The 26553-nt window shown below is 48.5% G+C and overlaps 1 protein-coding gene across 2 annotated transcripts in view; it reads right to left on the bottom strand.

Annotated features, from left to right (window-relative positions):
• Positions 1 to 13363: 13363 nt before the first annotated feature.
• The window catches only part of RYK (receptor like tyrosine kinase), a 57394-nt gene continuing 44204 nt past the window's right edge, over positions 13364 to 26553 (bottom strand). For both annotated transcript variants that reach the window (XM_040962770.1, XM_040962761.1), the window contains exons 11-15: positions 24965 to 25097; positions 23703 to 23812; positions 23397 to 23556; positions 14606 to 14742; positions 13364 to 13779 (exon numbers count right to left, since the gene is read on the bottom strand). In XM_040962770.1, coding sequence (XP_040818704.1) covers positions 13668 to 13779; positions 14606 to 14742; positions 23397 to 23556; positions 23703 to 23812; positions 24965 to 25097 — 652 coding nt within the window. In that variant the 3' untranslated portion in view covers positions 13364 to 13667. The remainder of the gene's footprint in view (positions 13780 to 14605; positions 14743 to 23396; positions 23557 to 23702; positions 23813 to 24964; positions 25098 to 26553) is intronic.

The raw sequence follows: 26553 nt of genomic DNA, 5'->3' as shown, positions 1-26553 counted from the left end.
ACACAATTAGGACTTTTTACTAAAAATAAAAATAGAATATGCATAAAACATTTATGAATGCCATGTTAACAGGTTATGAAGGAAATCTCCAAAAGTTCCCAGGACTGGAAACTACACAGCATATTTACTAGTCATTACACTCCAGTATAATGAAAAGCATAGCAACACACATGGAAACATAATTTCCAATTTTCTAAATTACCGAGGAGTTAGAAAAAAAAACACAAACAGCATCCCTTAAAATCACTCCCCATTGAGGACATAGTCTCAGCAGGACAGTGGCCGCAGAGATAGCCAACAAGGATAACTCAAATTCCTCTGCGAGGGCCTGCTGTGGCTCTACTGCAGTCACATCATTACAAATCCAAAAGGACAGGAAGTACAGACTTTGCACAGTAGTTAAAATCTGCTTGGCACAGCTGCATCCCGCGGCGCGGTTCAGAGGCAGGCTCCACTTCTGACCCAGCTTCCTGTCACTGCACCCTCGGAGTCAGAAGGCGATGGCTCAAGTCTGCGGACCTGGACTGAATCAGGCTGCCAGCTTCCTCCTAGCCCACCCGCAGCTTCTGGGAGTGCAAGTCCTCCCTTGGCCATTTTCTCATTGCCTTTCGGACAAACGGTTTTTAAAAATGATAAAAGCAAAACAGTAGTAACCATTTCTCCCCCACTCCTTGCCAAAGACAATCGGAAACGAAGGAGCTTGGGTCTGGTGTTGTGCTAATGCTGATAAAGCCACTGTCTGTGACAGTCGCATTCTGAGTGGGCCGCACTGCTGACGCAGCTCCCAGTTAATGCACCTGGGAACGGAGTGAAGGATGGCCCAAGTGCTGCACTCACGGGGAGACCCAGAAGAAGCTTCCTGCCCCTGGCTTTGGTCTTGCCTAGCCCTGGCCTGTGCAGCCACTTAAGGAATGGACTCGCGGATAGGAAATCTCTCTCCATCTGTCTCTCGAATTCTGCCTTTCAAACAAATAAATAAGAAGAAATGGAAGAGGCGACTTTACAAACAGCATCACAGAAATAAGACTCTGAGAATAGTATGAGTGAATCATCAGACGGGATTCACCTACAGCAATGCGTTCCAAACCACTGCCGTATTAAAGCCAACAACACATGATAATCTATCGTGGTCAAATTGTATTCATTCACAACATTACAAGATTGAAATGTGGTTAGAAAAATAATCGGGGCCCGGCACGGTAGCGCAAGTGGTTAAGGTCCTCGCCTTGCACACCCGGGAACCCATATGGCCACCGGTTCTAATCCCGGCAGCCCCGCTTCCTTTCCAGCTCCCTGCCTGTGGCCCGGGAAGGCAGTGGAGGACGGCCCAAAGCCTTGGGACCCTGCACCCACGTGGGAGACCCGGAAGAGGCTCCTGGCTTCAGATCGGCATAGCATCGGCCGTTGTGCTCACTTGGGGAGTGAATCATGGGACGGAAGATCTTCCTCTCTGTCTCTCCTCTCTGTATATCTGCCTTTCCAATAAAACTAAAATAAATCTTTAAAAAAAAAAATAACAACAAAGATCTTGGACGTATAAAAAAACAAGAAAAATAATCAGTCACATTATAGACTGAAAAGAAAAAAATCGTAAGACTATTTCAACAGCTTTACATGTGATACAACTCAATATCTATTCCTACAGGAAAGCTCTTGGGGAACTAAAATTGGAAGGTTACTTCTGATGGTTGCCATGGTAACCAGAGGAGGGCAGAGCTTGCTTTTGAACCTGGTCACCTGGAAGGGACAACAGAATTCTGGCAGGTCCATGAGGCAGTGAAACCACCATTGCAGCATCGACAGACACAAACCAATACCCCAGCACCAAATAAGGGCCGAAGCACTCCCTGCTCCAGCTGTCAAGGGGAAGTTAAAACTCCCTTGCACATCTCTTCCTGGCGTTTTCTTTCCTTTGCAGCTTCCCCTTACACGTCTGCCTCTCGGATGCACAAGGAAATAATGCCCGTGACCATGTTTTTCTGAAATAAAGGCCAGTGGCCTAGCCTGCCTGCTTCGAGCAGCCAGGGCCATCTGGGCTCAGGCTTAAGGGCTTGGAGGGCTGGGTGTGCAAATGGGACCTGTCACCCCCTCAGCCACTTCTGGCTGGCTGGAGTGAGGGGTGTGGTCCAGCTTGGCTGCTTTGAAATGGCTGGGGCCATTTTGGTGCCAGGCTTTGCCTGCTGGGCACCCACCAACAAGCTCTGGGGACTTGGGTGTGACATCCATGGACAAGGCCTGGGGACATCTATGGATAAGGCCACACAGTATGTGTAGGTGAGGAACGAATCCTGAGGGATACCCAACAACAGGACCACTGTAGTTGCAGGTAAGCATTTAAGGACATTGACGGGCAGTACATCCGAGCCTCAGAGGACACCTGGTACCATGGCAGAGGACAGAAGACAGAACAAACTGGTTAACCACTCCAACCAGCGGCAGTGAATATCTGGGCAGATGGAGAATCTAAGGTGGACCAAAACAGCCAGTGGATTCTGGAGAGATTTCATTGCAATTGGAGTGGCGGGATCAACAGCAATTCAGGACTGTTGAGCTACCAAAACCTCTTGGGCCTGGCAGCATGGTCTAGGGCCCGGTGGCGTGGTCTAGTGGCTAAAGTCCTCGCCTTGAGCACGCCAGGATCCCATATGGGCACTGGTTCTAACCCCAGCAGCTCCACTTCCCATCCAGCTCCCTGCTTGTGGCCTGGGAAAGCAGTCAAGGACGACCCAATGCTTTGGGACCCTGCACCCGCGTGGGAGACCCAGAAGAGGTTCCTGGTTCCCGGTGTACCGGCCGTTGCAGTCACTTGGGGAGTCAATCATCGGACGGAAGATCTTCCTGTCTCTCCTCCTCTCTGTATATCTGACTTCGTAATAAAAATAAATAAATCTTTAAAAAAAAAACCTCTTGAGAACTTCGTGATGTCGTAAATTTCTATTTTTCTTCCTGTTGTGGGTTTTGTGTTGTGGCTTTTCACTTAAGGGGGTGTGTAATAACTGTGTAATGGAGACCATCATATCCAGATGTGAGGATACAATGCAGTATGCATGTCTACATCCAGCTCAAAGATGGACTCCCAATGAAACTGTTAACTATATTTTGACAATAGTATGCCGGACTCTGCCATTGTCAATGCCCACAATGATGGACATGTTACTGTGTATGAAGAACTATACTATAATAATAACACAGGGGAACTCATTGGGGGAAGGGACATGGGGAGGAGGTAAGGGAAATCCCAAGGATATGGAACTGTATCATAAAATGAAAATAATAATTTAAAAATTATAAACAAAACCCAGAAATAAACAAGTAAATAAAAAAAGGTCATTTTAAATTCTTTTTCTATATTTGGCTGATGTATTCCTTCCCTGGTAGCTGAAAAATCTTACGGCTTCTACTCTCTGAGACAGCTAATGCTTGTCAGGCTGCAATGCATGTCATTTTAACGAAGAAATGGAGAAACACAACAGAGGAAGAATGCTCCCGTGGTTTTTGTCCAGCCATTATGCTGCAGGTTCCAGTCAGCATAGCAATAAAGAAGTGAGCAAGGCGGCCTCTGGTTGCCTGTCTAAAATGTAGCGAATCTGGAAGATCTGTGAAGTCATTATTCCTGTTCTCACAAAGAGATAAAACCGAGCCAACTGCAAATCAACAACCAGCCGCAGTCATCAGACCCCGAAACCTGGAAAGACAGGAACCTGCCAGGACAGAACCCCGTGGGGAATCCTTAAGGTCGAATAGGGAGTAACCTATGACAGATTACAAAGACAACTGAGTGAGTGCAGCCTCTGTGGGGGTCCCAACGCCTCTCTGAGTTTTCCCTCTAGACACCTACGAGGCTCTCTGGGTGTGAAGATCTGGGAAAAATTCCAGCTCATGTTGCAGGTTTTGGGAGATGGGGGAGACAATCTTTTGGAAACGTTCGTCTACCCAGAACATTCAGTTCCTATCATCAAAGGCCGAAACTCAAAGAAAGCCATTTTACTTTGGCTTAACTGATAAGGCGGAAGGACCGGTCCCAGCTCCAGCCCTCACCAGCTCTCTTCCTGCAGGGGGTGGAGGAGCTGATGGGCTATTATGAAAGACACAGCCAGGAGCACAGACCCACCAGAAGAATGCTACAACAGGAATGCAGCATGCGTCTCTTCACCGCACCGTGTCAATAGGGGTCCTACAGCGTCACGGGGACCTGAGAGCTCAGAAGAATTCAAGCCTCATGCGCTGCTGCAGAAGGAATCCAAGAAAACAATGTGTCACCCTTGCTTAGCCATTCCTCACTCGGTGCTACCACACTTTCCTTACATATTCTTCCTTTAATATTCACTTGGGATGTTTGTCTTCTGGGGGGATATGATGAACATATCAAGATAAGCATTTATGCACGTGTTCTGTGGCCACAGGTTTTCTTTTCTCTTGAGTAGATGTGGCTGATCCAGGCCAAGAATGTTATTCAACCACAGGAGGACTGAAAGACTAACATGGGCAGATCATCGATGGGCTTAGCAGATTCGGAAGAAGCTCCTGGCTTCTGATCAGCTCAGCTTTGGCTGTTGCAGCTGCTTGGGGAGTGAACCAGCAGATGGAAGATTTTCCTCTCTGTCTCCATCTCCTTGTAAATCTGGCTTTCCAATAAAATAAACAAAAATGTTTCAAAAAGTTTGTGGGAAAGTGGAATTAAAAGATATATCTGTTTTGGTACAAAAATTGCTGAAATTCTTGTAAAATCTTCTCCTAATACACATTTCCCATGAACTCTTTGAAGAGTTCTTGCATGCTTAATACCAGAAGGGGAAGAGGAGGGAACACAAATACCCTCTCCAGGCCTGTCTCTGAAAACCGTAAGATGTGCACATAAAATGCAAATGAAATAAATCCCCCAGATCATGAACATGAATGGGAAAATAACAATCGATATTTGAGAAGACAATATAGAGGAATGTTTTATAACTTAGAGAATACGGATTTTAGTTAAGGCCAGAGCTGGGCCAGGCCGAGGCCAAAGATCTCGACCTGAGTGTGTCTCCCACACGTGACAGAGACCCAAATACTGGAGCCATCACGCTGCCTCCCCGCGTGTGCAGGAGCAGGAACCTGGATTGTAAACGGAGGGGTGACTCACACCCTTGGCACTCCGATGTGTCCCACGTGTGGCTTTACCAAGCTGCCCACCTCACCCGCCTCCAAAGAAGCATTTGAAAGCAGAGGGAAATGGCAGAATGAGAGACAAAAAGGCATCGGGTCTCAAGTCACGCAAGATAAGTGTCCCCAGAGCACCAAGACACAAAGGTCCCTAGCGCGCCAAGGGCAAAAAGATGGAATTACAGAAGTCGTGCCACAGGAATAACAGAGATAACCTGCGCTGAAGGTCAGGGCCACGCTCTAACAACCTGCTGGCGCGCAGCCAGGCTACAGAACTGCACGGCCGTGTCACCCCACACGACTCTATGAATCAAATTCTTGTTGTGGCAAGTACATGAATTACAAAAGCCATCTTCCTTAGATCTTCAAAACAACTTCATAAAAACTTGCTGGTATCTGGCACTGAGCTGAAGTCCATCTCTAACAAGCACACTGTGCACTTCCTAATTTAACTCTGGAACGTTCTAACATGAAAATAATTAAGCCAGCTAGTTCCTGAGGCGAGCCAGGCCTTGGGCGTCTTTGTCATGAAGTCACTGTGGGACCACAGAGGCCCCTCCCGTCCCTCCAGCCGCCAACAGCCTCGGTTCCCAGCACAGCAGCCCGGCTGCTGTTTGTGCTGGGCAACTGGAGCGGGGAGTTGGTGCTATCTAGGTCATGGGCCATTTCCTTCGTGGCTCACGGCCACGGGCTGTAGCCCAACCCTGGCAGGCGCCCTGTGGTCTCAGGTCTGGGTCCAGAGGTCAAGGCCACGGGCCTTGAGCTGTGAGCAATGCAGCTCGTGTGTCTGCATAAATGTGGGGTAAGTAAATAAATGAACTTGTTTAGCTGTGTGTCACAGGGGACTGAGAGGTGGGGAAGGTACCCATGCCCAGCTCCGCAGGACATGGCATCCCATCAGGCAGGTCGACAGTTAAGTAGCTGTCTCTGTGCCTGCCAGGAGGGTGCTCATGGAACCAGCCCTATCTCTCCCACCTACCTTTACCCATGCCTTTTAAATGCAGTGCCCACCTCCCCCACCCCCGCCATTGGGGATACTTAGAATCATGAATTCCATATGTACCCATTTCACCGGGATAAGAACCAGCGCCCATATGGGATCCCAGTGTGTTCAAGGTGAGGACTTTAACCACTATGCTATCACGCCAGGCCCCTTCCAAAGCTTCTTACCCTCACTCCCAACTTGCAGGACGTGAGAGTGAGGCACACAGGGTGATTCCTTTGGGAACCGCTACGTGTACTTAGGGCCTTGTTGCGAGTGTCCACTGTGAAGGCCCAGCCGGGGCTTAGGACGCACTCCCAACGCAGGCTGGCCCACGGCCTGCACTTGGAGAGGACTGATGATGGAGCTGGATGGAAGGCAGAGAGATGCAGAGGCAGGCTGAGAAGTAGCAGGCTAAGAACAGGATGGGTAAGAGATGCCACACTGAACTCTCTGGCCAGTGACACAGGATGTGATCCTCCACTTGGAGTAGGAAGACTGGAGGGGGTGTGTGCCACCCCAGGGGCACTCCCTCTGGGCTGCAGAACCCTGGCAAAGGAGCCCAGGGCTACTTCCCAGGGGGTGACCAGGTCTTTGGATGACTGAGTGGGGGCAGAGAGAACCCTTTCTCATATCCAGCCCCAATGGGGCTTTCCAGAGGGAGTCAGGGCCCAAATGTGAGTGGTGGGGGCCTGTCCCCCCCTCCCCAATCCAGGCCAATCCCTCTCAATCTGAAAGATGCCCCCCCTTGAGTCAGCATGATGTAGTTCTCCTTGAGATAAGTATCTGAGGTCTTATCTCTACGAAACAGACCCCGGGACAGAAGGGGCTGGGTTTGCCAGTAAAAGCTTCAATGAGAATGGGCAAGGCAGGAACGAGGGAGGAAGAGTTGCCTGTTGTTGACGCCACCACTCTGGGAGGGGCGGGTACCCAGGGTGTGGGCAAAGAGTGGGACCTGAGGTTCGGAGACGCTGTCCCTCACCACGCCACTGAGGCCAAGCTCAAGGACACTGACCACGTCCTGCCAAGGCCCACACAGGACTCGTGACCTTCCATTGTGGGTGGAAGGTCACGGCCCCTGTCAGGGTCTTCCTAGTTCTCACAAGATGCTTGAGCAAGGCTTAGCGGGCAGGGAGACCCACGGCCCATTGTCCCTCCCTCCCAAGTTGCCCACCAGGAGGCAGGATGGGCTCCCGGGCCTCTGCAGCCCAAGGTTCTGGTAGATGAATGGAACGATGACTAAATCAGGCCCCCTTGGGGCTGGAGTCTCGCCGAGTACAGGGCCAGTGTCCGTCTTCTGCACATGCGTGGGTGGCTGAGGGGAGCTAAGTCACGGGCCAGCTGTGGTCCCTAGTAGAAGCAGGCAGATGGCGGCAGCTATGGTGTGATCACGAGAATTTAGGGAGACCAAAGCTGGCTGCATGTAAGCCGAAGTGAAACACTACACAAAGGCAGAGGCAGAAGCGGGCTCAGTCAAAGAGGAGACTCAAGGAGGCTGGAGACCAAGAAAGCACCCTGGGGAGTGGCTTCTGCAGATGTGTGAGCAGGGGGTCGGTTCCTGGTTGGGTCCAAAGTGGGGGTGTGGAGTGACATGCAGAGAGAAAACTGTGAAGACACAGGTGGTTGAGTGCACAAGGTAGAGAGGCGAGGAAAGGAGCCAGACGGCCAAAGTCCCGCTGGGATGGGAAGTCTGACCCCTGTGCAGGGACACCTGATGTGCCCTGAGCCGGCTTCAGCGCGAGAGACACGTCCACCTCACCATGACCAGGACTCTCCCAGAGCTGAGCCACCCCTCCTAGACGTCAGCCTGCTAATTAACCAACTCCTGTTCCAGCCACTTTTCCTCTTGGCCCTCCATCTGCATGGCAGCCTCTTGGGCACCAGGCTCCCATGTTGTTGGTCTCTTGACCAGGTGACCCTGCTCTAACGGAGCTCAGGGAGGAGATGCCCGGACCCCCACTAACCAAAACCCCAGATCCTCTCATGCTGTGCTACTCACACCTGCCCACAAAAATGCCAAGGCTCCACTACCGCCCCTGCCCTGGCAGGCTTCTCTTTTGCAGCAGGTGGCTGGCAGTCTCTCCCCCAGCTGTATTCTCTTCTTCCCTGGTACAAGTCTGAGATGCGAGGACAGCTCCTACCACCTGCATGTCTCAGGTGCTCTCGCCTCCCACCAACAGGTGGGCAAATGGCCTGAGTAGCACTTGTCTAACTTACGCAAGGCAGTTTGACCTGCTTTTCACTTTTGCTCTTGCACTGTTCCAGAAGCTGGGGTGCTGGTGTTGGGGTGATCAGCCCTGGTCATGTGGCCACTTGCACAGCCTTGGGAATACCAGAACAGATAGGACCTGGGACCCCCAAATGTTCTGAACATGAACCAACCTTCCAGCCCGGACCATCCTGCTGCCCTTGGACTATGGGAAATGAGCACACATCCGACTTCACCCACTCTTGCTGCAGCACATTCTGCGACTGCCACGTGGGGGAAGTGTCATAACCCAGACCCCGTGCCTATCCTCACTCGGGCCTCACTCGCCTGTTTGGTCAGCCAACACTGGCACTGTTCACATCCTGGCTGGTGGGACCACGAGGTGTGGCCTCCTGACACCCTGGTCAAGCCAGCCCTGGCCGCCTCCTTCCGGTGGGGATCGGGAGCCCTTCTCATTGGGTCTGGGTCAACACCGCCTTTGTGTATTCTCACTTGCTCTTCTTCAACTGAAAAATAGAAAGAGCACCAGTACCACTTTACAGAACTATTACACTTAGAGAGATAACTCATGTCAGGGCAGGAGGCAGGGCAGAGCCCAGTGCCACTGCTACAGCTGTGCGCGCATACTGACCTGCAGGACCAGTGAGAGTGACCTGGCACAGCAGTCTCACAGCACATCTGCCGCCCACCTTGAACCTCCCCCCACCCTTCTCGGCCTTGAAAACGGTGCCTCGTAATACCAAACCGCCCCGGGTCTCAGCAAATCAAATCGTGTTCATTCACTTGACAAATACACGCTGAAACACCCACCTGGAGAGGATTCACGCCTAATGAGTTAACTGCCCTTCTTAGAGAACACCCACCTCTTGAACCACCCCCGCATGAGTTATGTCTGGGAAGTGACACTGAACTCCGTTTCCTCGTCTATAAAATGCAAGCTAAGCCACCCTCCATCTCCAGCACGCTGCGCTACGCCCTGTGCAAACCCAGGAATCTACTTATCCAGCTCTACAGCTTCCGTTGTTTAAATGGTCTGCTGCGCAGCATCCTGTGGAAAGCGAACGACGGTTCTCTTCTCTGAGGGACATGGACTCGGGGGCCAGCCGGGGAGGCTGGCAACAAAGGAACACCAGAGGATGGGAAGAGGTCAGGGTGGAGAGGGGCAGCCGGGGTGGAGCTATGCCCGGTTTCCACACTGCCAGGCAGTGCCAGCTCCTGTCTCCTGCTCTTCCTGCCTTCCCAGAAGAAGTGAGGAAGGCCCCAGGGCGCACACCGCACAGGACCAGAGTCGGCTTCGCGGACTAGGAACGTTCATCAGCTCCAAATGCAGCCGCCCCTTTCCCTCCGCCAGGGAGAGGGAGCGGAGGGCACAAGGCCGGAGGGACACTGCCCTGACACCCCACACGTCTCCCGCAGCACACTGCCGGCAGACACTTCTGGCCAGCCCAGCCAGAGGGGCTCTAATCTGAATGGCAGCTCCAGTGCTTTCTCCCGGCCCAAGTCTCCTGTCCTGCAGACAACTTCTCAGTGTGCTTACTAGGTGCCAGGCCTCAGTAAGGATTTCCATGTAGACAGATGGCTGGCTCGTCTCCAAAGAGCACAGCTACATCAAGCAGCAAGAGTAAAGGCACCGGGCCCAGCACAGTAGCCTAGTGGCTAAAGGGTGGGGTTGAGCCAGGAACCCCCACATAGGTGGTGGAGCCCAAGAACCTCGACTACCCTGTGTCTTTCCAGGTACATTAGCAGGCAGCTGGACTGGGAGTGGAGCAGCCAGGACTTGAACTGGAACACCACTGGGGAGGCTGACATTGCAAGCAACTTTTTTTTTTCTTTTTTTAGTTTTTATTGGAAAGTCAGATATACAGAGAAGAGGAGAGACAGAGAGGAAGATCTTTCGTCTGCTGATACACTCCCCAAGCAGTGGCCGGAGCTGATCCAATCCAGACAGGAGTAAGGAGTTTCCTCCAGGTCTCCTCTGCAGGTGCAGGGGTTTGGGCCATCCTTGACTGCTTTCCCAGGCCATAAGCAGGGAGCTGGATGGGAAGTGGAGCTGTCAGGATTAGAACCGGCACCCATATGGGATGCCGGTGTGTTCAAGGCGAGAACTTTAGCCGCTAGGCAACTGCGCCAGGCCCTGCCCTCCACTTCTAACACTTCCTTCCCTGGATCTACACACCTCATGATTCAATATTTTCTTAACCCAACTACAATGGCTTCTCCTTCTTTGCTTTCCTCATAGGACTCAACCTGATGGAGTGAGCAGACTCGGTCTTGGGCCCATTATCTGCCCTCTCTTGTGGGGCAAACACACCATGTCATGGCTTTAAAATGGCGCTTAAGCTACACTTCTGTATTTGTGCCCTCTTCCTGGAGCTGCAGACTCCGTTCTACTGATCCAAAGGCCCCAAACAGGGCCTGGCTGGACAGGCGGTGGCACCTGCTGGCATGAGTATGAGCTGGAGAGTGGAGTCAGTTGAAATAAATTAAGCTTCAACACCCAATGATGTGTATGAGCGCTGAGTGGGATGTGGGACAGGCTGGACCAGTCCACTGCACATGCTAGCAGGTACAGGAACCAGTGCTGGGGACTGGCCCAGTGGGAGTTATCAGGGGTCACTCTGACTAGGCTGCAGCTCCTGCTGCTGTATGTGAAGGAGGGTCGAGTGTGTGGTGGGCCAGGCTGGACTGGACCACAGCACCCATCGGTTTGCATAAGAGAGACAGGACTGGAGATGAATCTGACCTAGCAATTGCAACTACGTGTGTGTGTGTGTGTGTGTGTGTGTGTGTGTGTGTGTGTCTCTGTCTGTCTGTCTGTCTGTCTGTCTGATGGAACGGACAGAGCCAGACCCAGCACTGTCTAGCAAAGCAAGAGTCAGGTTTGGAATCTGACCTCAGATAGGATTTCTTTGAGGATACCCCCAACTAAACATCTGGATTTGGGGCTCCAACCATGGGGACGGAACAGTGGAAGGCATACCCAGATGCACATGGAGAATTTGGCAGCCCACTGGAGCCTACGGAGGACATCTGATACAACTGAGGCAGAAGAGCAGAACAAATTGGTCAACTAACCCAGCCAAGCATTGGCAGCAAATACCTGGGTGAATGGAGACTCTGGGGTGGACTGTGTCAGCCAATGGCCTTGGAAGCATTTCCTCATCCTCAGATCTGCAAGATCGACAGAATGTCAGAACAATCAAAACCACTTGAGCAGGACCTTCAGAATATGCTCCACCTTGGGGACCATGGCATGACACTGGATGGCAGCTTCCCGGCCCCGGGTACTGAGGCGGTTGGCAGGCTGAGTGCGGCTTCTTCCTCCCAGATACAGGACGAAGAGAAAATGTGGAAACAATGGTCTCTCCTGCTCTCCCCAATCCTTGACCCTTCACATCCTAAACAACTTTGTAAACATCATCAAAAACAAACAAACAAAGACAGAAGGACCTCAGTCACCGGAGCCAACTTGTAACACCACACTGATGATACTCTTATGAATGTGCTTCGGTCCCATAAATATGACACCACCTGCAAAGTCTGTTCAGTCATGTTCAGTGGCTACAACAAAGCCACTGCAAGAGAAGCAGCATGGAAACCTTGTAACTGTCTGTCCTCCTTCTCATGTCAGTGTTTCCAAGTAACTCAGCAAGAAAAGTCCACTGAAGCAAAAACACATGACCAAAAGCCAAAAGTGCTTACACCAGGACAAGGCAACAAATCGGAGCCCCTCTTGCTACCCGCTAACCGAGGAGAGACCTCTGATATCGGTCATGTTGAGCAGATCTGACACCTGACCTTCTAAGAAAGACACTCGCTGGGTGCTGGAAGCGTGTGTGTGTGCACAATACGGTGCATGCGAAGCAAAGTATGTGCTGACTGAATGCCTTCCAAGAAGACACATGATGAGCAAATATCTGTAAGTTACAAATGATTCCAGCTATTCCAGGGAGGGAACGTGGTACTCACAAAATCCTGGTCTCAGAAGACCATGCACTGTGCAAGCTATTTTCCCCAACGTGTTAGTTATAAAGCTTTCTTAAAAGCAGCAAAAAGCTGTAGCTGCTGGGTACTGCCCCTTGCCTAGCTGAGGCAGCCCTGCAGGCCTAGCTGTTTAACAGGCCGTTCAGCTGCAGGAGGGCGACTCCGAGGGAGCACAGACGCACACCCCTCCCCTGCGGCCCTGGGGAGGCGCACCCCGGCACAGGAACACCCAGGATGGCTGAGCCTGGCAGCGGGAGCCCACCACAGCCAGGGCCGGCTCAGGAAGTAAAGCACGAAGCTCCGGCTGGCGTACAGTCAAGGACTTCCGAGACACAGGCAATCAGCAGTGTGAACAACATCTTCAATACTGTACTGCGTAAAACAAATGCTTTAATTCTTTAGTGTTTAAATTTTTTTTTTCTTTTATACTCAAGCCTGCCTTGAAGAGAAGCACAAAATTTACCAGTTTACTTTAAATAAACAACAAAGAGACCCAACTGCAGCCCCGCTCTGTGCACAGCAGCATCCTGGTTCAACAAGGGCACCCTCGGCTGAGACGGGGCTTCACTCTGCAGCTGTTACTGCCTTTCCAGAGAGTGAAAACAGATACACCTGCCACCGCGCCTACTGCCCTCCCCGGAACCCCAGCAGGCTCCCAGAAAAGCCCACTTCTGCCAAACACAAAATGTGATAAACTCAGCTCCCACGTCCCCAAAAGTAGAAAAGCAGAACTCGTTTCCACTGTAAAACCAAAAACGATTTTCCAAAAAAGGACAGTTTCTCATAAATATGAAAAAAAAATTTCCCCCCTTGTTTTTCTTTTTGCCTCCCTCTAATACTGCCTTTTCTTGTACAAGGCAAACCGTATCTTTTTGTTTGTTTTTTGATCCATAAGAAAAGCACTGTATCTTGAACACAAATCATTTCCAAGAATAGTGATAAAACTGTGCTTAAAAAACTGTAAAATTAAGCCACCTACATTACCTTGATGAAGTTAAAAACGACAGTTGGCACTAAGATCGCTATTCCAAATATTTATGTCTAAATCAATTTTTTAAATGGTTTATTTTGTAAGAACATATTCCTAATCCAAAGTAACTATGTTTTTTAAAAAACTTTGGCCACAAAATTTACAAAACTCCTTTCAGTTCAACCTAATAAAAGAGACACCTAAAAATATTCCACATCGAGTCTATCTTAGAAAGTTGAGCTTCTGAAGCGTCCCAAAGGCACGGTGTTCTGGAGGACAAGGGCGCTCCTGCCAGCACTGTGTCCCATGGGAAGCGTCCATGAGTGGCTCCAGGGAACCCCGGCAGGCACCGTCCTCCTTAGGTCGCGGGTCTGGAAGGCTCACACGTAGGCTCCCAGGGCTGCGTGGAACTCTGTGAGGCACTGGACCAGCTGCTGGAACTTGGGTCTCTCCTCCGGATCCAAGGCCCAGCAACAGGCCATCACGGCAAACCTGCAGAGCGACAGCAGGCGGAGGTCAGCTAGTAACAACACAGGACTCGCCTAGCCTGTTGGTCAATAATATGCCAGTTACGTTCCTGTCTAATGTGGGCATATAGGAGATGGCATATTAACCACTGGCCAAGCCTCTATCTCCCTCAGTTCTACAATAAAAAGAAGCTAACACAAGTTACCTGGGTACGTGTGGACGCCAGTTTCATGACACCAAATGAAAATAACTTACACACTGATTCCATGTAAACATTTGCCTTATCCTATACTGCAATTCTGAGGAAAGGGCCTTAGACAAATAGCAAATTCTAAGCTCTAACAAATACTGGATGAACAGTATCATGCATGCAAAAGCCACCATCTTGCCTCAGAGCATTCTAGAACTTGGAACACACAGGAGGCAATCACCTCCCTCCCCAGGCCACAACATCTTCCTTATGACACCAGCCAGCAAGGCAGACAAGGACAAAGGCTTTGGAAACGACAAGGTCTGAGTCAACTTCCGGCTGTATGAGCAGTCGGGTACGCATTCTCTACAGAGTGGCCCAGGGCACGCAGGCATCTCACGGCACACTTTAGTCTCTCAGATTAATCAGCAGCGCTTGGTTCCTGTACTACGAATAGAAGTACAAGGCGTTCTAGCGTCAAATGCATAAAACAAAACGCGTAAATCTGTCTGCCTCTGGCTCTCGGCAAGGGCCTCGTTCAAGTCCAGTCATGAAGCTCAAGAGAACACATGGCATATGAACATGGAAAGCTGCTCTGTGTCTGTTATCTCAACGAAGCAAGCCAGATCCAACCCACGCCTTCCAGCTGGGCACACTCACAGTTCATCGGGGCAGTTGATGGGCTGGGCTATCCGGTAACCATCCTTCAGGTAGGCGGCCATCTCAAAGGGGTCGATGTCGACGTAGGGCGTCTGGCCCAGAGTCATGAGCTCCCACAGCGTCACTCCGAAAGCCCACTAGGAGAGCAGCAGCAGCAGAGTCAGGCACCGGAAGGAGCTGCTGGGCACCGCTAGGAAACAACCACGCTCCTGCCTCATCACACTCAGCTCGTCTTGCTTGGATGGGAGACAGCACTTCTGTGAATTAGCCTGCATACTTGTCTGGCATCTCCTAAGCGACTATAGTTTTTGTTCTTTTTTTAATTACTGATTATAACTTGTAGCGCTCAATGTCATGAATTACATCTAAGATTCTACTTGTATGAAAATTTTTAACTTTGAAAATTACGGCCAGTTTACACAGCTGAGAAGTAGAGAGTGAATGTAATTTTAGTCTATGTTTAGAGAAGAGTATCCTGAGTGTGAAAGGAAAATTATATAAAACATGACATTGTGAATTTTTTACTACAGATGGAAACACCCTGGGGCCAACGCTGTGGCACAGTGTCTTAAGCCACTGCCTGCGACAGCAGTATTCTATAAGAGGCGCCTGCTTGTGTCCTGGCTATTCTACTTCCTGTTCAGCTCCCTGCTAATGTGTCCAACAAAGCAGTGGAAAGCACCCTCATTGGAGCCCTGGAAGAAGTGCCTCTCAGGAAACGGAAGAGGGGCATTTCCCAACCACTTCGTGAGCAACATTACCAAACCAAATACCAAAACCAGAGGTTCAACTTTTGGAATCAAATACCCTTTTCAATGACAGAGAGGATGGAAGCAGTGCAGTGCTCAAGCTTGAGCTGGCTTTGGGAAAGGGCTGTAGTCTGCTGGAGTTCTCCTTAAGCCCACTGGGGCATCCATCATGCTCAAGAACAGAAAGCAGGGCCAGCACTGTGGCACAGTGAGTTAGCCCGGGCCTCCAACACCAGCATCACATCCAAGTGCTGCTTCAAGTCTGCTCCCTCACTTCTGACCCAGCTCCTGCTAACACTCCTCGGGCAAGCAGGTGAGGGCCCGAGCACTGGGAACTGCGATAAAGTTCCAGGTTCCTGGAACCAGCCTGGTCCAGCCTGGCCACAACAGTTCTCTGAGGGACCATCTGTAAATGGAAGCTCTCTTTTCTCTTTAAATCTGCCTTTCACATAAAATAAATACATCATTTTTTAAAAGTAATTTCAAATTAATAAAAGTTAGAAGACAATGCCTGCTCACATGCAGGTAGGTATCTGCCTGCTGGAAGACATCATTCGATCTAAATCTTGATACTGACAATGATTAGTAAACATAATGCTTAGGTTTTGAACATGGTTCAGTTTCCATAGAAAAGTGAACAGGACTCAAACATATCAAGGTGGCTAGAGGGCTATGTCCCTTCCTTCTTTCTGGATGACGAAGGCCTGTTCTTATGTACTGTCCTCAGTAGAACTACAGGAAGGGGTGATTAACAATCACAAAATAATGGTTAATAACATGCTATATTACATGTTATTAAGATAAACATTTAACGGGGGTGGGAAGGGGGAGGAATTGGAACTGGGATAAGGGAAATACCAGGAGCCTATGGAACTGTATCAGAAAATAATAATAATGATAAAATGTAAAAAAAAAAAAAAAGAATAAAAATACAGAATAAAAAAAAGATAAACATTTAGGAATTACTTCTCTCACATTGCTTCTCACCAACAGTCCACCTACGGTTCTCACACTCCACGTTCCGCATTACAACACTGAAAAGCACAGTGAAACCAGGCACAAGCCAGAAGGGCACACTGCAGTTTCACTTCCTCAAATCCAACAAAAGTGATAAATTGCATGTTGGCTAACCAACTCTTAAAAAAGAAATGAAGACCAAATGGCCCAAGGATGATTTGTGGAAAACTTGCTCTCTAGAGTCTTCTGATAAGTAACCCAACCAGTTAAATGCAGACAAGCTTATTCTATAATTTCTTTCTGTCTGACGTAGTTGGAAAGGGGGCAAGCAGAAGGTCAAGTTTTTTTCCAGGGTTTCAGCAAGATTGTGGCATGAACATTCTAGACAACAATGTTCTATTTTTCTCACATATTTCCCCAATCTGTGTTGTAACTTTTTAAGAAATTAAAAAAAAAATCCTTTTTAACCAACCACCAATATGAATATGGCTAGTCAAAAAGTTACACTAGGGCCCGGTGGCATGGCCTAGGGGCTAAAATCCTCGCCTTGAACGTGCCAGGATCCCATATGGGCACCAGTTCTAATGCCAGCAGCTCCACTTCCCATCCAGCTCCCTGTCTGTGGCCTGGGAAAGCAATCGAGGACGGCCCAAAGCTTTGGGATCCTGCACCCGTGTGTGGGATACCCAGAAGAGGTTCCTGGATCCTGGCTTCGGATCGGCATAGCCTCGGCCGCTGCGCTCACTTGGGGAGTGAATCAGCAGACGAAAGATCTTCCTCTCTGCCTCTCCTCCTCTCTGTATATCTGACTTTGTAATAAAAATAACTCTTAAACAAACAAGCAAACAAACAAACAAAAAAGTTTCACTAAACTCTTGCTGTCTGTAATGCTACCCGGTGTCTTGAGGTGGGACCAGTGCACCTTTCCACCCAGTTGCACAGGTGACACTACTGCCGTGGTGAGTCCAGGAGGCAGAGGCCTGAGCCACAGAGAAGTACTGTCTGCCCTGTTGGGTTTTGGATATCACGTGGGAGCTATCACCCCTGACTTCCTTCCAACCTCTCCCTTTGGGGATGACATTTCTGTCATATGACTGTCGCAGCCCTACATTCTGGAAGCATGTAACTAGTGTGGTTTCACAGGGTTGGTACTGGAGAGGATTTAGTCTGAGCAGAAATTGTACCATGAAGCTCAACAAAATCTGAATCAGATAATACAGAAGACTTTGGATTTTAAAGCCTAAAGTGCTTCTGGAAAGTTCGGCCTTTCTATTGCTACTGGGATGGAATGAAGCATTTTGTTTATGAAATGAATTGAGAGCAAGTAGAACATGATGGACTGAAGGTTTATATGTCCCCTCCCCCCCCCCGCAAATTCATATGTTGAAACCCTAGTCCCAAAGCAGTGGAACTAGGAGTCGGGGACGTTGCAAAGTGGTGGGACTGTCATTAGTAAGATGCGTAGTGTCCTTGTGACAAGAAACTGGCAGTAAGCTCAATGACTTCTAAAGCCATCGGAGACCTGGGAGGAAAGATCAACATTTACAAACGTAGGCAAAGACCCTCACTAGGGCCTGCAAGACAGCTCAACTGACTCATCATGCACCTCCAAGCACCAGGACACCATAGCGGCACTAGTTGATGGCCCAGCTGCGCCACTTCCCATCCAGTTCCCAGCTTGTGGCCTAGGAAATCAGTAGAGGATGGCCCAAAGCCTTGGGGCCTGCAACCACATGGGAAACCTGCAAGAAGCTCCTGGCTTGGGATCAGCTCATCTCTGGCTGTTGTGGCCACTGGAGGTGTGAACCAGGAGGTGGAAGATCTTTCTGTCTCTTTCTCACCTTTAATCTGCCTTCTAATAAATAGATAAAATTTTTTTTAAAAAACGACCCTCATTAGACACCTACTGATGTTTTTTAAATCTCAGACTTGTAAAATTATAGAAATGTGAAAAATTAATCTTGTCTCTGCAGACCAGTTTATGGTCATTTGTTATAGCAGCCAGAAGGTATAAAGACACTATTCCCAATTTCAGAACATAGTAACCTTCCAGCACAGAGTGTCACACTCAGCTGAGAGATCACTCCTGCTAGGACCCTGGGGACCTGAGACTAGGAAGAGAAGCCAACACAGGGGCCTCCGGACCCCCCATGCACGGTATTCTATCCAAGCAGATGCTTAAACACTGCTGTGCCGGAACACGAGGGCCTGCGAAGGGAGCAGTGAACACAAAGACGAAGTCGAACACCTAAAGGAACGGCAAGGACGAGTGTGAACACAACAGCCCAAGGCCAAACTCAGACGGAAAGCACAGCCAGCAACCGCGTGCCTCTGCAAGCATGTTAGCCATTCCTGCAGGAAGTCCACGTGTGCTTTATCCCAAAACATCAGTGTGACGACAATATTACTAAATAAAAGTGAATAATTTCTTCTTTTAAAAAAAGTTTGGCTTCAATTTTGATTTATTTATTTTTATTAATTTGAAAGCTACAGTGAGAAAGAGAGATCTTCCATCAACTGGTTTACCTTGCAACAGCCAGGGCTGGACCAGATCTGGACCAGGGCTGGACTCCATTTGGATCTCCCATGAGGGCGGCAGGGCCTCAAAAGGTACAGAATGCATCAGCAGTAAGCTGAGCTTGAAGCAGATGGGATTCAACGGGCATCCAACATGGCCTGAGGTAGCTTAACTTGTTCCCTCTACAACAGTAACCTCCTAACAGTGTCTTAACAATAATCCTACTATATCTAAGCTTTGTTCCAAAGCTAAGGTCTTACTGTTGTCTTTAATATTAATACCTCTTAATGTAAATGTAATACTTAATGAAGTTCTAAATTGTTTTGCCATGTAAAATCTATAATCACAAAGGAAACAAATAAGTATTGAAGACCTAAGGATTAGTCTAAAACTAATATTGAAGACTCAATATAAAATAGAAAGTTTTCTGTACTTTTTAAATGATAAGCCCTCTCTGGTAACTTTCTTGGAGAGTCCAGTAGTTCAACAGACCACTCTCACAGGTATATGGTGTATAAATATGAGGGTCTCCAGTTAAAGCTGGCATGGGGTGTGGCAAAGACCTTCCAATGGCACAGGGACAAAAGGAGCAGTATGAGGCAGCATGTTGTACATGCCGAAGGTCACTGGTGCACACAATACATAAGGTAAAGGCAAAGAGGAAACGCCGATTTGTCCTACGCCCTAAAAACTGTTCCAGTGCCTTAAAAGGGTCTCCTTCACTGCCATAAGCATTCTGAATAAGATTAGCATAAAGTCATTTCCTTGACTTAATTTTCCCAAGGAAACTATTTTTAAACTCAACATAATAATTTAAGGACAAGAAAATCAACAAGAAATTCCTAACTGTGCATTCCTGATTGCATTCAGTTGTTTTACAGAAGCTAGTTCCTCAATGGCAGAATTCTGTTAACTACTATAACTAAATCACTCAAAGATGACATAAATCAAGGCACTTTACATTCAAATAAAGGAAAAGTCACATTAGACAATCTATGGTGGAGCCCACATCTGATGAACGCAGAATAAAAACAATATCCAGACATTCTTAAGAATGTCTATGATGACATCATATCTTGGAATGGTTTTAGAAAGACATTTATAACCCGTCAAATCTAACTGTGCATATTTCCTAAGCTCAACAGTGAGAAGCTGATGTTAACATTACAAGAATCTTGACATACTGAAACACTGAATCCTTCCAGTAAAATTGTGGAAACACAACCAGGAGACGCAATGTATTTTTTCTAAGACAAAAACAAATCATGTGAAATTCTTAAGTCCGAAACAATACAAAAACGTTTAAGGGGCTCTTAAAGGAGAGACTGTTCCCTGTCTGACAGCAGTAGCTGGGTGCTACACTTAGACTTCAAAGGACAGACGTACACCTGCCCAGGTTGCCTTGTACCGAGCTAAGTGTCATACTGAGAAAAGCAGCGAACAACTGCCAGGCATCCTGGGCCTGGTTATTGCCAAACCTGTGGTAACTACGCCAGTGTGACAGCATAGTTGCCTGTGTGTTTGTGTGCGTGTGTTTTAAACCCCTAAGATGTCAGGGCAGATGCCAGTTTGCCAGCAGACAGGGTCGGGGGCCCGTATGCAAATGTGCGTGAGCCCTAGGTAGGACGACAGGCTGGCATGGCACACTACCAGAGGACCAGGCTTGGGGATCTGTGCACTGCTGGGCATGGGGGGCTGTGGATTGCTCAAGGAGGAGGGCTAGAGATGTGTGGGAGGGAGGACTGCTCAGGGGGAACATGACAGGTGAGGAGTGACTTCTGGGGGACGTCAGGCTACTACACGTGTAGGTAAGCGAGGGAGCTGAGGCTGAGTGTTTTAGAGGAGAGAAACCAGAGGAACTTTTGAGGCCAAACCAATACACCATTCACATGGGAGAGGAGAGGTAGGCTAAGAGTGTATCAACCATGGCCTACTGGCACACACGAAAGCTATAGCTGGGGGCCTACCTGGTAGGACTCACCCACAGCACCTGCTATTGAGTGTCAGAACAGGGTGTGGACTATGTTAGCTTGGGCCATAACACTAACCAGCTCAAGAGAGAGCTGGGTCTGGGAGCAGATTCTGTGGGGATCTTGGGCTCACTCCTGTGGGACTGCCAGACCAGCTGGCTTGCTGGAGGACTACGAGCAGTGATGAGCTGAGCTAGGCATGACCATCATGGAACTCACCAACACTCATGGACACTAGGTTTGGGAACAGGCTAGGCTTGTCCAGGTTGAAGCACCTGCAGGTGCACCCAAGAATTAGGTGGGGGCAGACAGGGCCACAATAATGTCCCAGTACACACGAAGGTTGAGATTGGGACACAGGTCACAGACTTCTGGCATGTGTGAGATCTGGGAGTGGGCCTGGCTGGGGAACTTGGTGAGCTCCCTGGTGGACCACAGTTTGCACTGGTGAGCACGTGAGTCAGGGTTGGGTGTTGGTCAGGCCAGGCAGGGCTGCTTCACCTGTCAGCATGTGTGTGGGTTGGCTCTGGGAGGGGGCGGGGAAGGATGGACCAATCAGGGCCAAACCATAGCACACTCGCATGCACAGGAGCCAGGAAGGGGTGCGGGCCATGCTGTGCTAGTTTGGGCTAGGCTATCAAACTTACTGGTTTGCATGAAAGCCAGAAATGTGGGTAGACTGGGCAAGACTAAGTTGTAGCACCCACCAGTGAGAGGGGACTGGGCAAAGGCCAGGCCAGGCCAGGCCACGATGCAGCATCTGATGGCATAAGCCAAGACAGGAGATGGGATATGCTGGGCTGGGTCAGAACAACCACCAGCATGCACAAGATCTGTGGCTAGGAGCAGGCCTGGTCAGGGAGCTAAGGTGATGCCCGGGCTGGGCTGCAGTTTCCCCTGCTGATCACAAGAGCCAGAGTGTGGATGGTGAACTGGGCTGGACATGACTGCAGTATGCCCAGTTCTTGCTATTGTGTTCATTAATGAATAAATAGGTTGAGGACGTCTCTGTTACTCTGCTTTTCAAAGAAATAAAATCTTTTTTAAAAATCAGCATATTGGGGCCTGGCATGGTAGCCTAGAAGCTGAAGTCCTTGCCTTGCACGTACTGGGATCCCATATGGGTACCAGTTCTAATCCCAGAAGCCCCACTTCCCATCCAGCTCCCTGCCTGTGGTCTGGGAAAGCTGTTGAGAACGGCCCAAAGCCTTGGGACCCTGCACCCGCATGGGAGACCTGGAAGAAGCTCCTGGCTCTCCTCCTCTCTGTATAACTGACTTTCCAGTAAAAATAAATCTTTTTAAAAAATCAGTGTATCAAGGAGCTCCTACTTTCTAAACACATAAAATAAGCATATTAATAGTTATATAACTACAAAAATCTTTAACAACTTATTCACATTTCAAGACTTTTGAATATCACATTTTTCAATAAGCAGATCTTACATAGTCTCAATCAGTTAAATGGAAGCCCAAAGATATGTCTTTGTGCTAATCCCTGAACCCTGAAAATACCGTCTCCCACGGCAAAAGGTACTACTGAGACAAAGTCAGAGATGTCACCACAATAAGGAATGCCACGAACCACAGACGCTGCAAGAGGCAAAGGACAGTGCCTCCTCAAGGGCCTGGCCTACAACTTGATCCTGCACATCTGGAATCCAGAACTGAACTGAGGGAGAATAAATGTCTGACACTTTCCAGTACCTGGCTGCAGCGGCAATGGGAGAAGGGCCGAGGCTAATGTGTATCACTAATTTAGTGCACAGGAGCACCCTGTTTAAAAGGTAATCCTTGAAACACACAAACTCTGAAGTAAAGAAAGATAACCCTTTTCATGGCGTAGATCAACTATACTGAAACACAAGATACAACAATACAGTGAGCTGAGTTCTTACAGGGGGAACTGAAGCAGCCCTCCCCCGAGGGCTCCATGCCACAGAGCAGCACCGAGTGACCGCCCGCATGGGGACCTCACGTGCAGCTTTCCTCTCTAAAGCTCCAGCTGCAACAACAAAACACAGCAGGCAAGAGGCAGGACACACCACAGCAAGCTTACTGTTCTAAATCAGACTGAAAGGTCAAGTGACAGAAATTAAGAACGGCAAAATTCCCACAAGGAGTTGTGGCTTCTGGAATTCTATGCAGTAGTAGGTTTAAAGGCTCCAACTGTGTGATCTGGTTGAGTGACAGAACAAACATAACCTGACAGAAGGAAGAGAGAGATGTGTGGGAATTTGCAAGTTTATATAGGCCATGACACTTGGAAGAGATCATTTAAGAGAAAAGCAGGTACAGTATCACTGCCTAGCAACCACTGGGTCATTCTGAGATTTCACTAAGAAAAAGCTCCAAGCACTGTAACTCTCTAAACCGCCACATCTGACCTGTCCACAGCTCAGGAACCAAGGAGCTCATCCACAGAGCTGCCACGTCTCTTAACCTGGCTGACTGGAAGCTAACTATACTTGCCTCCTGCATGAAAATTTCAAGGAACAGTTACCAGAATTTAAAACATCAACAAAGACAAAGCGAAAGAGTGGCAAAGCATTTTCAGACAGAAGACCTTTTCTCCATGCTGTCGGATCCAGCACTTACCACATCACTGGCACTAGAAAACTCATTATTAACGAGACTTTCCAGGGCCATCCAGCGAACTGGCCTGTTCTCGTTGTCCCCCAGGCAGTGATAGTCCATGGGGAACAGGTCTCTGGAGAGGGCATTGTCGGTGATCTTAACCTGAAGTGTGTCATCAATCCTGAAAAGAAAAAACACGGCTCTCAATGCACTCCGGTACCAGCCAGTGGATGAACTACACCTGAGTGCCACAGTCACTCGAGCAGAGAACACCAAACCTGCGCAGCCCTGAGCTGCAAGTGACGCTGACAAGCCCGTGGCACTTACACACAGTTCCTGGCAGCCAGGTCTTTGTGGATGACTTCTCTCCTGGCCAGGTAGCTCATTCCACAGGCAATCTGAATAGCCATGTGGACCAGATCTTGCTGAGAAATTGCCTGGGGTAACAGAAAACGACGAGGTTTTCAGATAGCGTAAAATGAATGATGACACTGCTTATTTCATTGCACAAGTACTGTTACACACCCACATACAGGGGCTTAAACAGTTACCACCTGACCAAGAACATGTCCCCATAGCTCACTATTCTGTACTGATATCAATACAGCCCTTGTTAGACCCACTTACACGTTACTGGACAATCTCATCCGTCAGATGTTGCTACCCAATCTTTACTAGCTGCCAGTCATCTGGTCAGCGAATGCACTGGGAGCTAACATAAGCTCTCTAGATGCAAAGCAGCACTGTGGGTGAGGAACAATTCTTTCCCAGGTGATGCTGCTGGGCCACCATACAGACCCACTAGCTTTAACCTTGTCAGCTTCCACAAAAATGGACCAAGTGACTTTGTAGAGTCTGTTCTCACTGCACAAGGGAATCAGCAAGAGCTTGGAAGAATTCTCAGAAAACAAGGAAATGAGACTGTGTACAAAAGTACAAAGAGCCTTCAAAAAGCTCATGGAATGTGTGCATTAGGGAAAAAAAACTAGCAATAAGTTTAAAATATTTTTCATTAAAATCTCTTTTATTTTGTTTCTGAAAGGCAGAGGCAGAAAGAGATGAGTCAAGAGACAGAAATCACCCATCTGCTGGTTCACAAATTGCTGTCAACTGCCAGGCCGGGCCAAGCCTGAGTCAGGAGCCAGGAGCCTAGCCCAAGTTTTTCACATGGATGGCAGGGACCCAAACTCCTGAGTCATCCCTGCCCCATCCCAGGGTATACAGTATCAGCAAAGCTGGGGTTCGGAGCGAGTCAGGACTCAAACTCAGGCACTCCAGTAATGGACGCAGGCATTACTCCTTGAGTCAAACACCCACCCACAAAATAAAATTCTAAATTGTGCTTAATTCATTTTTCCATGAACTTGTTGAAGTATCAAACTACAAGGGAAAGCTTTAGCATCAGTGGAGTACAACCCTCAAGACAAGAATCACCAACCGCCATTCTTCTCTCAGACAACAGGTTATATAAATGCTGTGGATTTCTCTGCAGTTCTCTAAATTGTTTCTATGTAAGAATGTTAACTTCTGTCAAAGAAATTAGTAAACACTTTCAGTAGAAAATTGGTATCTGGAAATGTTTTTCTCACCTGTGGATTGTTGGCCTCTACTAATTTGCACTGCCTTAAAAACAATTTGAGATTCCCCCAGTTCATGTAAGGCAGTATCACCATGGGCTTTTCTCCTTCTTCTATACACACGTGAGTAATAGGAAGTAGATTTCTGCAAAATAATAATGGGAGGAAGTAAGTATCAATCCTCAAGGGACTATTTTTAATAAAAACCATAAATATAACTTAAAACAAAATCCCAAACATACTTAAGCATGCATGGTTACCAATTTGCAAATTCTGTCTCTTACAGATGTTTAATGAAGCAATAATGTCAAGGGAAGGACACTGTGACCTCTGGGTTAAGCACTGCGAGATGCCCCCATCCCCAGGCTGTGGGGCTGACTCCCAGTTACTCCACTTTGGACCCAACTTTCTGTCAACGAATCCTGAGAAGCCTCAAAAGACAGCACCCCCCAGGCTCCACAAGGGGAACCTGACACCTTGCTTCGGCCTGGCCCACAACTTACTGCTGCAGACATTTGGGGAGTAAGTCAGCAAACAGGAGATCTTTCTCTTTCTCTATCTCCCTTTCAAGTACATGAAAATGAAAACATTTAAAAAACAATTTAGATACTAGTGATTCGGTGTTAGCAGGGCTCATCTGCCTGCAGAGCTGGCACCAGACCGTGTCCTGGCTGCTCTACTTCTGACCCAGCTGTCTGCCACTGGCCTGGGAAAGCAGCAGAAGCTGGCCCAAGGCTTTGGGTCCTTCTACCCACACGAGGTCCAGAGAAAGATCCCGATTCCCAGCTCTGGTCATTGTGGCCACCAAGGGGTAAATAAATGGATGAAAGATCTCCATCTGTCCCTCTCTCCGTAACTCTTTCAAGTAAAAAACACACCTTAAATATATCAATCAGAAAAGCTACATGAATAAGTACAATTCATGTGGTAATAGTAAAAAGTTGCAAACACCTTGAAAATCCAGAGTAATACAATAAGATATGTAAACCCTAAGTGGTTACAAAGATGTTACATAAATAAGTTTATCTTAAAGGAAAGCAAGATACGTAATTTGCATATCTACAGGATAATTACAAGCATAAAAAAATATTAAATCAAAAATAGGCTGAATTAAAAGTTACTCTCTGCATAAAAATGTATTTATTTACACTATTTCTTTGAGAGATACATGTTGGTTTACTCCCTAGATGCCCACACAGCTGGGAACTCCATCCAAGGCTGTCGGTTAGATGGAGCCATCCCCACCGCACTAACAGGAAGTTGTCATTCCCACCCAGGAACTCCAACCGGATGCAGGAATCCCTCCTGCAGTCCTGACCACCAGGTGAGAGGCCTGTCCCTGAAAGTGTTCTCTGACTTCTACAGCAAAGGGTAACTTCTACTTTGCTTTTTCTGTACCCTCTGTACTTGTCTCAACGGATGAAATGTCACCTTTTAAAACCACAATCACGAGGATCTAGCGGGCTCACACCACACACGTGTGTCACATTGCTAATGTGGAAAGCACTGACCGGGAAGGAGCTTGAAAAGCGAGGCTCAGAGGCCGGTAAAGCTCCAAGAAGTCACTCCATGGCAGGCTTCTGCTTGCATTAGAGCAGCAG

Source organism: Ochotona curzoniae, unplaced genomic scaffold, assembly GCF_017591425.1.
Source record: "Ochotona curzoniae isolate NIBS_2020 unplaced genomic scaffold, NIBS_Ocur_1.0 contig_1302, whole genome shotgun sequence".
In the NCBI taxonomy this organism is placed as follows: Eukaryota; Metazoa; Chordata; class Mammalia; order Lagomorpha; family Ochotonidae; genus Ochotona; species Ochotona curzoniae.
This window is presented reverse-complemented; position numbering and strand designations above follow the sequence as displayed.